The 16,651-nt window shown below is 42.3% G+C and overlaps 1 protein-coding gene across 2 annotated transcripts in view; it reads left to right on the top strand.

The window, feature by feature from the left end:
* htr4 (5-hydroxytryptamine receptor 4) overlaps positions 1–16,651 on the top strand; it is a 139,522-nt gene that overhangs the window by 41,089 nt on the left and 81,782 nt on the right. For both annotated transcript variants that reach the window (XM_031866966.1, XM_031866967.1), the window contains exon 2: positions 8,158–8,236. In XM_031866966.1, coding sequence (XP_031722826.1) covers positions 8,169–8,236 — 68 coding nt within the window. In that variant the 5' untranslated portion in view covers positions 8,158–8,168. The remainder of the gene's footprint in view (positions 1–8,157; positions 8,237–16,651) is intronic.

Genomic DNA, 16,651 nt, shown 5'->3' with positions numbered 1-16,651 from the left:
GTGTGTGTGTGTGTGTGTGTGTGTGTGTGTGTGTGTGTGTGTGTGTGAGAGTGTGTGAGTGTGTGTCTATTTAAAGTGAATGTGGCACACACACTATGCACACAGTAACTGTTTCAAATAGTTAACTACTGGTTTTAGACTTTATTAATCCTAAATGTCACTGTTTGTTTTTAAATCATAATTACTTTAACATAATAATACTGCAACAAAGATTTAACTTTTACCAAACTTTCTTCTTGCTTTATCTTAACACACTTTTATTTTTTCTCAAATCTACATTTTGAGCAGGCCAGGCTGGTAATAGGAGGAGAACATCAGTGTGTGCTTCAACTACATACAGTTTATCCTCCAATAAATAACATTTTGTTGTATTATCCAATCCTGGGTCACTGTAAATATCATATAAATACATCTCTATCGTACTATGCTACCTCCATCTACTACCTCACCAACGTCTTTCTAAAGTAATTACATTACTCTTTGTGGTCCGTGCAGCAGCTGGTAAAACTGTGACGTTGTGAAGTGAAGAAGCTAACTAGTTTTTCTTAACTGGAGTCAATAAATAGAATGGTTGTAATTCACTTAAATAAAGAAGAAACTGGTTTGAGTGGGCCGGCTACAGGCAGTTTAGGCTCAAAACCGGTTAAAGGAAGTCATGATCAGTGTGCTTTCTTGTGGGTTTTCTTCTCTTAGTGCTTCATCTCCATTTCAGGGAGAAAACACTGGAGGAAATATTTGGTATTTAATGTGTTTTGGATTTGTCTGGCCAAGAGTTGAAGGGATATTGAGATATATAGACGTAATCAACATTCACAAGTCCTTGCAAACACACAATGCCATGTGTTTAACATGCAGCCACTGTTTCACAGAAGAGAGGAACAAGCTTGACTGTACATCATCAACACTCCCAGCGTGGTACATTTCTAAAGCACTGGGAACACCTTTAGTGTCATTTTGCAACGTGTAGGGTAGACTTCAACACGTTAACGTAAAACCATTTAGAAGAGGCGTTTTCGAGATGTTTTTTCACCAAGCAGCCTGTCCAGCATCTCCATTTGAGATGCCTCAAAATCAGTGACATGAACAGTGAGCACAGAGTCCACATAGGGAGCAGCTCAGGGTGGATAGATGGGTCAAACAAACACAGGACTTTCACCCAGGAGACAGCTCTTTGTGTCCCGTGTGAAACCAAAAGTCAATTGACTCATTTTAACTTCACGTACGTAATGTACCTAACTTATTTGATGTACTGAGCTTAAGTACATAAGATGCAGATGCTGGACAGGCTGCTTGGTGAAAAAACAAGCCCCTTTATTTACAGGTAGGGGAGATGGAGGCTGGGTGGCAATAGCTCCCTGAAAAGAGCTTCAGGGGAGAAAGCATTGGCAGAGGGAATCTAGGAATGAGAGGTGGCTGGTGGGTTTGACAAACAGGCAAAGTCAGCAGGTTTACCTGGAGATAATCGTAATAACATTTTCTTGGCACTACATTATGTTGAAAACATTTCCATAAAACCACAAGGCGTGGTCTCGTGGTTGAAAGTCTTGTGTGTGTTGATGCATCCACCTCCCCTCACACACACAAGAAGCAGTCTTTTTGGATGTTAAATACTGCTTCACTTGCTCTGAAGTCATGTGGATACATTTACTCACCAGGGAAAAGGCTCCTCATTGCCTTTCAATCAGCATTCATTTAGTTTAGAGCGACAGGCGAATAAAACAGACAATTCATTTCCAAGTACACGAAACCAATAGATTGCATCTTGTGACTATTTCACAGCCTGCCATCATACTGGGCTGCACAACAGGTAGGGTTAGGGTTGCAAATATATATTTATATATATATATATATATATATAGGGTTTCATATTTGTTTTTCATGGTGTTTAGTTTATGTCCTCCAGGAGGCTGCTGTGCCAACGGCACACTGGAGCTTATTTTTGCGGATTAGCCCCACCTTTACTGGAAACCTTTGGCTGAACCTCAAGAGAAGTGAACCTTCTCCAACACACAGTTTAACAAACACAGACGAGCCCTCCACCCCCACGGTGCTCCAGTCAGTCCGTCTGCAGGTGTCTGCTGGTCTGGATGTGTCTGCCTCTGTTGTTTGTGTCTTCTTCTATCATTCATTGCCCTCTTCTCTTTTTCTTTCCTCTCATCATTGTGTATTAGATTCACATCATCCCTCTTGACACTTGAAGGCGCACAGAACACTTTATCCTAACCTGGTCTGATTTTTCTCTAAATGTGAGAAACGTTTTTGTTGTTGGTATTTTAGCTCCAACCGACTCTACTATGTTAGAACTGATAGTTTTAATCAATCGGTGATCCACGCTCCTCAACAATCAGACGAAGGATCCTGCAGTCGCTCGGACATTGTGGCCGACATTACATCAAAAACGATAGTTACGTTTAGACAATGACACCACTTAGCTAAGTTTTTTGAAAAACGTCATGGTTGGGCTTAAAATGAATACGTACAGTTGGGTTAAGGCAACAAAATGAAGTTTAGGCAACAAAACCTCTCGTGGTTGAAAGTCCTGGGATTGTTGGACCCATCCACCTCCCCTCCCACCTGCCATAAGGTCACTTTTTGGATATTAAATACTACGTCACTTGCTCTGACTGCTGCTTATTCACATGGATGCATTTAATGTGTGTGTCCACCAGGAGAAAAGCTCCTAATTGAATTACCATTGGCATTATTTTCAATAGACTGCATTTTGTGACTATTTTGTAACCTGTCATGATACTGGGCTGGATGTGCACATGCAGATTCCCTTTCTCCAGACCCCCGCACTTAGTTTGTCTTTCTTTCTTTAAAAAGCCAGGAAGTTGGATGGGACTGGGCTTAATGTACTCCCAGGGTGAGTCTGTCGCATCAACACAGGAACAACCCGCCACGACTCCGCTCACACTTCTCCCCAAAACTTAAGCTGGTGGCTGAACTCTAAATCTTTCATGAGCTTCAATCTGCTGACAGTAATGTTCTGTCAGAAGCTTCCTTAATGACTGCAGGGAGTAAACAGACTTCAGCTCCATTTGGACCAATCATCCTTCTACTTCCTGCTCGTAAACATAACCATTGACACCGATGTGTTTACATTCATGTGCATTAACTGGGCTGTTGCTCCGGCACATAGCTGTAATGTTAAACACGTTTGATTCCCTGCAGCTGAGTCTCCCATTCATGTAGCCACGAATAAACCTCCTGACAGGATATTTCTGTCCACTCGCAAAGTCCCGCCCACTGCTTGAACAGCCCGCAACAAACCGATGGGCCTTTTCTGGCGTCTCCGCCTTTGTTTGATGCCACGGCTTCTGTTGATATCAGCATGTACCCATAATGCTCTGCAAGAACCAAAATTTAACATGTTTTCCCGCTGCAGCAGCAGTGACAGAAATAAGTCTGGCATCTTAACAGCGCGACTCATTACTGGAGTATGAGCCTTGGTTTTTCAAACTCCACTGTTATGTTTTCATGCATCGTCCCAGAATCAGTTTAGTCTGAGTCGTCGGTCGGCAGTGCATGAAAATGCAGCAATTTGCTGTATCACGTCTCCTCCTGCTCAGTGTTTCTTCCTCTGTTTTTCTTTTCATTCTTCTGCGATTCTTTCTTTCGCTTTGCTCCATTAGTTTCTCAAACTGTCATCATTGCCCTTCCCCTCCTCTCTGTGTGACTGGATGAGAGCCGACAGACTCCAGTAAGCCCTCTCCGCGGCCTCGTCCATTAGCTCTGCCATGCGTTCAACTCGCCTCACCTCCCCGACTGTGTCTATTATGGAACAGAGTCGGCAGGCCCGCCGAGACTCGAAGACGGTGCCAGGGAGATCTCAGACGGGTGGCAAATCAGCCTCATGATGATATGATAATCTGTTCTGGGTTAATGAATGCTCGGTTACACTGGTGCCATGACCTTCTTTGTACATGTGTAGGGAGAAGGTGGGAACATCTGCTTCTGTGTGTGCTTATGTCGCCATGTGAGCTAATATTTTTACCTCACACATCCCTGTACATTTGTGGTCTTGGTGGTTGCATCACTGTCTTATTTAAAGTGCTCCAATTGGAGTTAATATGTAGCAACAGCAGTTTATAGGTGACGATATTAAACGATGCAGACAAGGTGCCCCTCTGTAATTTAAGCCAGTTCTCTCTGTTGGACGGCTGGGATTGTGCTACATATATTACATTTATTTGGGGGGAATACATTTTTTTTTCCACACTTTATTTTTTGCCTTTTCACCACAGACAGACAACACATACACACAAACAATAAATAAATAACTCCTGTGAAATATGCAGGTTGTGTTATCGTTCACATGTAGACATCGTCCGTTTCTCCCACTTCTCACGACATCGCTCCACTTGAGCTCTTATTCTGTGAGTTAACGGTTCCATATCATATCATTTCATTCACAATTTTCAGCCATCCACCGTCAAAAAACGCAAGCATCACCGACGCACAAACCCGTATAGCAGACCTGGATCAGATGAGAGACACGCTGCTGACGGTAGTGGAACAAAACCCGAACATGCACAGCGCCATTGTTGATCTGGAGAGCCGTTCAAGGAGAAGTAATCTCCGCATTCATGGAGTCCCAGAAGATAAAGAAGGGAGATCGGTCACTGAACTTGTAACTGAGTTGTTTAAAAGCCATCTCACGCTTCCCGACGGCGTTGACGTCAGAGCCCCGATCCCAAAGACCTCAACTCCGAGATCAATAACAGTTAACTTTCTACAGTTTAATGTTAAAGAACTGGTCCTTAACAACGCGTGGCAGCAGAAGATTGGACTTGATGGCAAGCGACTTCTTCTTTGACAACGACCAATGCAGCGGACAAAATGGAAAGACGCAATAAGGCATACGGGCCGATCAAAGCGGTGCTGAAGGAGAAGGGGACCCCGGTACCAAGATACGAGTGTACTGGGACGCCTGCGGGTCTACGAGAGCGCCGACGAGGCTGCACGCGACCAGAACACACGTGGGATAAAGGTGTCGGTGACGGAGAGGCTGAACGAGGTGTTGCCGTGGAAACGTACCGACGCGACCGACAGCGCAGCCCGGCGTGCCAGAGAGAAGCGCACCGAGTTTAGACGGAGCCCACCGGGTTCAGACCAAGAGATCGGAGTGAAGTGGACCAGATAGGTAATAAGCACTCTAGATCTGAACTGGGTTTCTGTAGACTGTCACTGTGAGATAGGCAATGGGAGAGACACAGATATTGTTATTATTTGTAACTGCTATTTTCCAACCGGAGGTCTGGAGGTTGAGGCTCTGACTTCTCGTTTGTTTAGTTCGGTCTCTCCCAACGGACAATATGCAAATATGTTGCTGGATTTAAAACACTCATTTAAAACACTGTATATTAAGGTCACAGGTCATTCTAAAGGCAAGTTTATTTCTGTTCCACAGTTCATAAACGGTGCAGTTTTTTTAAAGAGCATATTAAAACAATTGGAGATGACCAAAATGCTGCGCAAGAAAGTGAACAGCAAAACAATGGCGAGTTAGTTAACATCAGCAAAAGCAACAAAAACAAAACAATAAATGTCAATAGGAAAAAAACAAGGCAACATCATAATATGTGCAAACTATTAAGGTACATTTATTGAAAAAAAGATGATAAAATATATCCAAACCACTCAAAGGCCATCACACATATGTTCATACAGTTAATAAAGATTCCTCATGTATTCACATGTATTTGGTACATTAGGTTTCCATAATAACTGTCAAGCTGTACCTGATGATGTCCAGGTATTAAACACAGAAAGGGCATTGTCTCATACACGAGACAGATTTAATATACGATGCCATCGATTTAATACGCTTTACTGTGACTTGCTTTTTGAGCCGGGGTCCATCTTTTCCCAATATGTAGACATTAGAGCTTAAATGTATGAATGTGAATGCAATTTGTGCCATTTGGAGGATGCTTCTGTCCAAAGCACCTTATCTTCTGACTTCATATCTATAAAGAAGGATGGATGTTTGTTAGTTTGGTACATTGTGTGGATTTGCATGAGCCTGTACACGGTTGGACATGTAACTCACAGGCCGTCCTTTAGTCTGAGTCTATACGTATTTGAAGATGAAGCCTCCCGACAGGCTCATGTATGGAGTTGTACTTTAAGATAATTCACCAGGACACTTTCAGAAGTCGTTGTGCTCAAACCGTCTGTACAGCTGACCTCTGACCTCTCATCTCCAGCAACCTCAGGTTGTCATCTCTTCATGTGAGCAAGTTGAGCCGTGGAAACATGACATTCAGTCAAAATCCCAAAAGCTTCATTTGTGGATCTCTTATTAAATTAAATCTGTTATCAAGAGATACTGTTGATCATGATAATTATGATTATAGATAACGAATAGAGGCCATGATGGTAACGTTCTTATGGAGGTCTGCTTCTTTAATCCTTAATCCTCATAATTTGTCTCCCTGTGTAGGTCAAAAGGAAGGACCGCATGATGTATGAATACATATACAATAATAATATAGACACAAAGTGTGATATCTTCGAGGACAAGCCATCTACATATTCACAAACTCTCTTTGAATATAGTGAGTGAATCTCACGCTTCGGTGTGAGCATGTTACTTTTAGATAGTGTTGCATTGTGGGTTGTTTGTAGCTTGCTAGGGGTGTCAGATCTGGACTTTATACAAAAAGTCGATCAAAAGGAGCTTTTGATTCTCAAAGTATGTTTTTCTTCTCCACCCCCACATATTCTCGCACGGCCAAAGATAAATCATGCTTGAAGTCTACTGACACTTAGAATGTATTTTTGCTCTTATTATACATTTGCAACGCCAATTTTTTGGACATTTCAAGACCTGAATTGTTAACATCGATGTATGCTATCGGTCTTCTTTCCCTCCTGACTTTCAGCTGCTGCTTTGCTGTGTGTTTTAGCGCTTGTGTGCATCGCTCAAGACACAAACAACAGGAGCTTGCTCTTAATAACAGTGAAGAGGCTTCAAGGAAAATGGCAACATTTGATGACAGGCATGAAATATATTATTAGTAATTGTGAATGTTCAGTTTCTTTATAAAGAAGCTGCCCTTTGTGTTATTATTCATAACGTATGAATGATTTTGTTCCTTCTGCTGTTGGATTCGTGCAGAGGCGCCACTGCTTTAAATGTCCACATGATGAACTGGTTCTGACAGCTGCCCGTATGGCTGAAGCACAACGGGTTTTGTTATTCAGGCGGTAACTCTGCAGGTCTTGATCCTCCTCGGCCTCCTGCCGACCTCCCCGTCAGGCCGACCTTCACCGTTTACACTCACTCAACAGTCAGGGCTGGTTCTGTCACTGTTTCAGTGCAAAAATGAAATGAAGTATGAATAATAATGTATTTTTTTAAAAACCCAAGTTGTTCACAGTTCCCATGATGTATTGTTCCATCTTACTGGCTCCCGAATGATGTCTTTATTTTGTGTGCATTGGAGTTTAATTAACAAAATTTGAATTATTAAATATTGCTGCAACCCAGGTGAGAGTCACCACTTCTGTGAAATATCACATCTACATTCTCCAGAACTCAGGCGCTTCTCCCAAAATGGTTCCGATTGTCAAGTTTGAGATATAAAAGATCAACATAGTGAAATAACAACAGTTATATGAAACAATAAGAGGATGTGAAACGTGACCATGTACGCTGCTTCTTCACAGTGAGGCGCAGCAGCAAATAACATGGAGGATAAGTCGACCTCCACCTGCTGAATTGAAAGCTATTTGTTTATTATTTCATGGATTTGCTTACTCAGCTCCACCAGGAGATCTCTCGGGGAATATTCCACCGTTCACAAGAAAGACGGGGCCACGAATAGCTGCGTTTGTCTTTGAGATTATTCTAAGCATTGGATTTAATGTGGAGAGGCAGTTTTGAGAGGCAGCAAATTCATAGTTTTTTGCTAAATGCAAGATTATTGCACATTGTAGCACACACGGTGTCGGTCATTTGCCAGTAGAAGTAAAAATGTCAAAGAAAATTGCCGCATTTGCATAATTCTGACTTGGTTTGATACGTTTATGTAAATGTAATCTACTGAGTCCGCTGACAGCATGAATTGTTTTGTGTTAATTAAAAGTTCATCTTATGATAATATACATGATTATGTGAGTTTGCTAACTGTGATCTTGTGTCTGCAGGGACTCTCTGCATGTATGGTTACATGAATGTCAGCGCTGCAGGCCAGATGCCGGTGATGGAGGAGCTTGTCAGTGAGAGGTGAGACCTCATCAACAGTTATAGATAATCACTGTATTTGTGATGGAGCACCTCATGACGAGGTGACGTGGTTTGATGCACAACGCATCAAAACAAAAAGATAACTTAACAATCAAATGCAAACCTACAACATTTAGTATTCCTGCTTTTGAACAGTAGATAGACTGTTCTATTGCATGTGACCTTCAATGGCATCTTTGCACCCGAGCAGCCAAGTGGTTAACATGTACTTTGTTCAGATTTCCACTTGTAGTTAAAACGTAACAACTCACCTAAAGCTGCTGGCTCTGAATGCACTTCATCTCATCACTTTTCTTCTTCTTAATCTGCGATCGTGGATTCCCAAAGTCTTTAGTTTGTGTGAGGCAGAGCATGGTATGCGTTGAATGTGGACATTTCTAAACCAAAGCCAGAACGCACAATTCCGTGTGGTTAATGTTGTGCAACGATTGGTTAGGTTGAGACAACAAAACTGGTTTGTGTTAAAATGATAACGCAACAATTATCGCAATTAGCTTAACGAATACCAACAGCCCTGAGCGGCTTTCGTATGTACCGTCACTTCACAAGCTTGACAGTGTTTAGGTTTAACAGAGGTCTCCTGGGTGAAAGTCCTGTATTTGTGATCGTTATTATACAATTTAACCGTTTATTGCCAATGTATGTTGTACACACAATAGCGGTCATTTGCTCCGTCTTCATAAAGTGTTGGTGCACACAGCTGGCTGCTGCGTTGTTTAATGAACCGGTCTCAGAGGTCTGCAGATTGACTGCCCTCATTCCTTCTTCAAGGGCAAGCTCATCTTCAGATGTGTGGCTCAGCTGAGGAAACAATAGTCGGTTAAGTGTTTCTACTGCACGGCTCTCTGCCTCTGGCCCTCGGGCTGGTTGGCTTGATTGAAACAGGGATCCTGCTGAAACTGCAGGTGGTCTGCTTACGCTGCTTTGAGATGTAAAGAGGCACTTTTATAGCTTCCTCTGCCTGGCGAACTTCTATTTAGCCGGAGGCTAAGAGAGAGATTTAGATCTTTCTTCAATCGTCACTGTGAAGGCGCAGGCGGACTACGTTTTTTTTCTGACTGGTTGCTTTGACTCGCAGACGATGAAAGTGACAACAAAAGAGAATAAGAGTGAAAGAGACACAATAAAAGCACATGGACAGTACTTCAAGAATGAAATATGGCAATATTGTTGCTGACAGTATTTAGGCCCTTGAATTTGACACAAATTGCGTCAGAAAGGTCACGCCTCTATGTGTCACTGCTCAGTCACATCAAAACACAAAGACATCCCGCACATGTATCAGTGTTTGGCTGGAATCAACATGACTTACTTAATGTGAGGTAATGTGATCTCTAGTGTCCATTGCTGACCTCGACATTTTATGAGAAATCACAGACGAATGAATGTTCCATAAGACATGTCCCATAATGATCATGTCTAGACATTAACTCAGAGACTCTAACGGCCAGGCGGCGGGCGTAACGGAGGCAGAATAAGTAAAGTTGCTGAGCAACCATCAGCTGCTGCTGGCAAAATAAATGGCAACAGAAACTCATTTCTGCACAAAATGCATACCGTGCGTAAAGAAATGGTTTATTTTTACGTTTAATTGATCATAGTGGAAGAGTACTGTGATGAACATAGAAATATATTCATGACGTGGGTAAGAATGGCATTTCTTCTACTACCACAAAACATTAAAACAAATTAAAATAACTTATCTTCCCCCAGCGGCCTCTCAGCCCATTAAACTTAATGAAAAAGAACAAAAGTTCATTTTGAATGTGCTGCTGTGATAGAATGGCCAAATGATGTTGTCATTGGAAAAGGGGATTAATGTGGAAGCTACGGGTTTTAACAAGAGTAGTAAGACAAGCTTCTTTATGAGACGATAGAGTTTCACCACACGGCCCAGTTTGGACGGGATCCGGTTGATGGCAGTAATACGGAGCCTCAAGCTGCCTATAGAGAAACGGCTCTGACCAGCAGGAGCAGAGTGATTTATGAGTCAGTGTCACACCGGCCCACGCAGCGCCCTACGTACGTACATACATACATACATACTACTGTCACATATGTTACATATGTGTCGTCAAATGGAGTGACACACTCTCACATATTTAATCAGAATAACAGACAGTTTGTTGAAACAAGCAGTCGGTGTGATGAAATCGAGGAATAATGACATCAAGAAAAAGGAAAGAAAAAAACTTTCTGTGGAATCAAATCAAATAAATTAGCAAGCATCCATTGCTGTTGGGAGGGAGATCAATATTAGCATAATTCTCAATCTTCAACCCACTCATTTTAATTAGTGGAAACTCTGCATGAGCAGCAGTACGGCATCTCGTCGCTGTCTTATCGCTGTTTCAACATACATCCAGCCTGTGCAGTTCACTGCGTGTGCCGGGGTTTGTCCTCTGGCACGGATGATTCCCCAGTTACATCTTCTAACATCGGTTCTGCTGCCAGATCTATGATCACTTTCCTTCACGAGATTTAAAATATGTTAATCAGACAGAATTAGCTTGGTGGCAGCTTTAGATCATAGCACACATTATATCTAGGATTTTAAACACACGCTGTTTACATTTTTAAAGCAGCTTGAGTCAACCAAGTCTCTGAATGAATTATTAAATGCAAACAGATTTTTTTACACATGGACATGTTTGAAGCGCGTGTTGATTCCCGCTCGTTGCATGCACACAGTGTTTTCAAAATAAACTGACGTCTTCACAGGAAACTCAGTTTCAGCAAAACCACTTAGTTAGGTTTAGGAAAAGATTGTCGTTTGAGTTTTAAATAACCAAAGTATACGAGTTACGTGACAAAAACATCAACATCGACCTCTGGTTTCACACGTGGAACAAACAGCGGTCTCCTGGCGGACGATCGCTGTTTCTTGGATCCATTCACCTCCCCTCCCGCCCGCCCTGTGCGTGCATTAGTGTACTTTATACTTCCTTCTTTAAGATTACTTGGAAAACGTACGACAAAATTTCATGATAAATCTACGAATTACGGCGCATTATTTTTTGTAGGTATAGCTACGAATGTACGATGAGACCAGTCTGACTGTTTTCAGTACCGTAGATCTTCCATATTTACAGAGTGTGATGCAAAGCAAATACTAAATGATTGGTACTTTTACATCACACAATTACAGCATGTGCTGTTGTGTTTGCAGTGCTCCATCCTTACACTCAGTCAACATGACATATTTACAGTAATGTCAGCGTGGCTTAATGCAGGTGGAGCAGAACCTCTGTCCTTCCATCACAGCACACTGTTGACCTGAACCAAAAGTGCCCAGTGGTGTCTGCTGCACATGCTTTATGTAAGAGTGATCTTTCTGTATATAAGAAGTGGACGTAGTAATCGTGATGTCACCGAGTGACGTAGAGACACCGTATACGGCTCTGATAGAGGCAGCGACCTGTCAATCACCGTGTAGCCCCGCCCCTAAAGCATCCCCTGCTTTATGGTCTGTCTGACTCTAAATGGACCATAATGTACTAAATGAACATCATGCTGTATTGAAGAAGACTTGAAACTAGAGATTGAGACCATGACCTCATGTTTACAATGTTTACTGAGGTAATAAATCAAGAGATGCAGCAATGAGATCAAGTTCCGGGTCACAAGCTGGAGGATCGAGGTGCAAAATGGAGGAAATGAGAAGTGCCCCGGGTCCTCCACTCACTGCTGGGATGACAGAAGACATTGCACGTTTCAGCAGCGAATCTCATTATAGCGAGCATCAGCTGCCCTTGAAGAAGACCCTGCAGCTTCACCAGCCAACCTTGCGTGACAGAAGAATGCCCGTACTAATATCCATGGAGCGTCACACTGTAGCTATCTTTTACCAACACTTATATTTCACATGGCACAACACATCCTGCAACGTAATAGCTCATGTCAGGGACTGCTATGCAACCATCGAGCGCGGCCATCCCGGAACAGGCCCGCGTGCTGGAGCCATTAGTCAATACGATGCAGTCAGTCAGACTCATGGCGATCAGATAGCACCCAGCTTCTCCTTTCCCCTCCTCGAATCAGCTTTCCCTCTCGCTCTGCGGTTTACCTTCCGTCTCCTCTCCGCCTCAGGTGTCCTGTGACAGGTCCTGTTTTCTGGACGATTGCTTTCAACAGGGAAGTTTCAGCCAGCGTGAAGCCAAACAGCGCGATTGAAGGAGCGGGTCGCCTCTGCCTCCGCTCACGTTGTTATAGTACGATTGTGGATTGTTTGCTCACTCGTTCTTTTGTTTGCTCAGTCGTTCAGTTCACTCGGCTGTTTATTCTTTTGTTTCCCTCTATGCAATCCATTCATGGATGTAGCAAGAGATAAGTGGCGTAAACATCGCCCTCCAGGTGATGATACTGCCTATTTTCTTACAATGTACACATGCAGGGTGTGGCAGCGTTTGCTCTCTGTCCCCCCTCCATCAGGGATCCATTCATCACCCATCACGTCAGGCCACCTGTGCATAATGCTGACACATTGGTTCTTCGCTGCAGCGGTGGCAGCACAATCGGAGTCTATTCTTTCTTTTCTATCCCTCCATTCAAGCCCTACTCATGCCGTTTGGTGGCTGCGTAGCAGAGTGCAGACTTGGCAGCCGACACAGTACACACGGCTTTTTGGGACTGAATAATTCATTCAGCAACTGCTTACGTAATCTCAATAAGAAAATCCTCCATTCAAACAAAAACATAAATAAGCATTTGCTGATGCATGAGGCTGAGCGTGCACACACACACACACACACCTGAAAATAAACAATGCTTTGGCCCTCATTCAACTTCAGCAGAATCATTTCTGAATCAAAGACACGAACGATGCTGTCAAAATCCCCCAAAAACTGACATCTGTCAAGCCTCTGAATCTCTTTTCCTCCCAGATGGACAGGAGGTGGATTGTGTGTGTGTGTGTGTGTGTGTCATTATACAGTGTTTCCAACCCATTTCCATTCATGCCTGACGAGGTGATTCATCCCATCTGTCACTGATAGCACTTCCAGGCGCGCCAGTTCAGCCTCCAAAGCCTCCCCCTGCTCTTTGATCCTCTGCTTTCGGAAAACAGCAAACATCTCGCAAGACTCTCAGTCTGCCTGTTCTTTCACACAACTCATGGCATCTCCTCCACACATACACACCTGGGTGTGGCTAGCATTGAGGGTACGGTCGTGTCAATTTTATTTTGGGGGGGGGGTTAAACTGGGGGCATGAATGAAAGCGTTTTAAGACTTTTAAAAGGCTGTGACAAAAATAGTTTTGAACTAGATTGTGTCAAAGTTGCACTGTTATTAACAATGGATCATATGCAACCTGTAACAGCATTAGGTTAAATTAAATCAAATAAATGTCCATAAAGTCGAAGGAAACCCTCAAGACACTGTGAAGAGAAGCCTCATCGACTTAATTGGGCAGTTTGCTGACAGAGACTCTGCTTTCCAAATCTGAAAAAAATGTTAAAATGTTCAATTTCTAGAACACATTGCCCTTTTGAAAAATACATTTTAATTTCTATACTCCGTACCCAGTGTTCTGCACAGGTCACCACTTCTCACTGGCTTTCTGAATAAAACATGAGGGGTTGTGCAGAACACTTTAATCTTACTTTCCATCACGAAGCACAACACTCTAATGTCATTTATCACGCGGAGAAAGCTGCATGCTCCTTCTGCAGCACAGTAATACAGTAGTATAGTACTGTAGTACCGTAATACAGTAATACAGTAGTACAGTAGTACAGGACAAGAGCAGGAAACACGAAGAAAGGGGAACTTCTTCAGTCATTATATATTCCCAAAATGTCCCTTCTGATCTGGATGCAGAGGAGATTTGAACTTGAGTCGTGTTGTTTTAAAACACAGATGAAAAAAAGAGGAAATGAGACTTAAAAGAAGGGTCAGAAGATTGTTTCATTGCCAGCTTCTCCATCCAAACAAATCTGTCATGTTCCATGGAGCTTGTTCAAGTGCACAACAATTAACTAATTTGTGCTGACAAGTGGCTCTGAGCTAAAGTCTGCACAGTGTTTTCACACAGAGCTGTTCTCTTTGATACACACATGCCAAAGACTGCTGCAGAGAGTGTTTATGATCTTATTCACACACACACACACACACACACACACACACACACACACACACTGATTTCCACTTTCCACCTTATTTTTAAACACACACAAAATACTGTACACAATTCCCTGCACACACCAGCGTATCTTCACACAACGGTTCATATGATATCTTTTGAAAACGTATTCCTTATTGTTAGTGTGAATGCAGCAACGTGATGACTTCCACCGATAATGTGAATACAGTCTTTTAGAAATAAACGTCTTAGTCTTCACAGGAAACAACTTGTTATGTTCAGGGTATTTATTGATTTTAATTTGAGTAATCAGGCATTAAATTGATTAAACTTTATTTAATTTGAGTTTAAAGTTTGACTTAGTAAATGGAGATTTGTTTCTAATAAAGAATAAATCCTTGTTGGTGCAACCCGGTCATAGGGCTTTTATTTTTGTAGGTAAAGCTAAGACCAATGTATGAGACACAAACGGCCCTTTTCTTTAATTTGAGTGGTGTGGATGTTAAACGGGGGAACACTGCTGGGTGCTTTGGGTTCCTGTCTGATATTGTTTATAGTGAGGAAAAAGAACTGGGAAGTAGGTGTAGTGTTTCCTCAAGAACACCTGCTCTTTTATTACAGGAACTGTGATGAAACTGTAGACGGGCACCATCGTTTATTTAAAACCAGTTTTCGCCCGTTATCGGTACATTGGCTCATTTTAGAATAAGTTGACAGAAAACGTTTCCTCTTCTTACATTCATACAGTGTCTTGCTAAAATAAACGTCAGACATACTGTAGGTTTACTGAGTTATTAGGTTTACTTACACAACAAAACGGGCTTAGGAAAAGATCTTATGTCTGGTCCACGGTTAAATGATTCAATACGGGACAAGAACAGTGGTCTCCTGGGTGGTGGTCCTGTGTTTGTTTGACCCACCCAATCTACCCTCCTACCTGTCCTTCACAGATGTTCTCCTTCATTATACTATGTCAGGGGCTCTGAGCTAAGTTTAAGTGATTTAATGGAAATGCACATATGTGTCTTTGACAAGCAGTTCAGTTAAACTTTACACATCGCTGTTTGTGTGCAGAGTTACAGATTGTTCCTGGTTTTTGCATGATGTGGAGATGTAAAAGACAGAATTAAAAAAGATGGATGATCAATAATCTGTGCATTTATTCCAGTCTAAAACCAGCAAAGATCTGATTTCAGAAGTCAAAATTGTTGTGAGGCCAGTTGACCTTTTCATGCACTCAGATAAAATTTTTTACTTAAATAGCAAACTCCACCATTTTTATTCCAGCGTGAAAAATAAAAACAGGTCCGCGTAGCTCAAAGTCTGACACACGTCATCAATCACGAGACCCTTCTGACTGACAATAGACTGAGAGCTGGTGTGTGATGGATTAGATCGTCACCAGGTTAAACAGGGCGTGTCAACATTTATGGCTACCTGGTGAAGGAGGAAATAGCTTGTGCACTTTGACCTCGGTGTGATTGCGTGCATGTGAAGCAGGATGTGGATGAAAACCCATCAGCACTGTTCATAGTCACACTTATGTAAATAGATGTTCAAACTGATTCTCATTTGGTAGACTTCCATAACAGTGTATTGTACGCCCCATGTACATAGCAAAGGTCTCAAGAGGACGCAGAGTCATTTGTCTCAGAGTTGTGTTTTTTTTGCCCAAATGCACTTTACGACAATACGTGTCGCTTTTTTAAAGTGACAAATCTGAAAAGCAAATTTAGTCTCCTCTGTCATGGAAAGAGCAGCTTGGTTATTGACCCCAAATTAAGACTTATTTCCCCAATCTGTTTAACATAAACTGCAGTGCCGCATAGTAATTAGGGCGGCTGTCCTTGGACCATTTTTATAAGAATCTGCTGAAGTGTCCTTGAGCAAGAAAAAAAAAAGGTGAAGACAATACAGAGGTGCCTTAAACTTGCATTTTTTCTGACGGCCATCGGATGACAACTCCTCTGGTTGCAAAAAGAAGTCTGATTGTATCGAAGTCTCACTTGATTTATTCACTCACTCCTTGCCGCACCACAGTCGGACAATCTGTCCCAAGCTGTCCTAAATGTCCCAAATGTCCTCACGCTGAAGGTCTAAAACTCAAACTGGTCCACACAAAGTTAGCTGAACAAGTATGCACACACACACATTGACACAGTGGCAGACCCACATGTATCCCCTCTTTTAGTACACACATTTCACACATTCAGTTTGTGTCACTGTGTCTCTTTTATGCTCGGATGATAAATGCTCAGATCTTGACTCATTAGTAATCAAACTTGCCCGTTTTAAATGAGTTTCCTCTTATCT

The sequence above is a fragment of the Anarrhichthys ocellatus genome, unplaced genomic scaffold (genome assembly GCF_004355925.1).
Source record: "Anarrhichthys ocellatus isolate YVR2014 unplaced genomic scaffold, GSC_Weel_1.0 scaffold37, whole genome shotgun sequence".
NCBI lineage: Eukaryota > Metazoa > Chordata > Actinopteri > Perciformes > Anarhichadidae > Anarrhichthys > Anarrhichthys ocellatus.
Note: the sequence above shows the minus strand (reverse complement) of the source record. Positions and strands in the feature narration are given on the sequence as shown.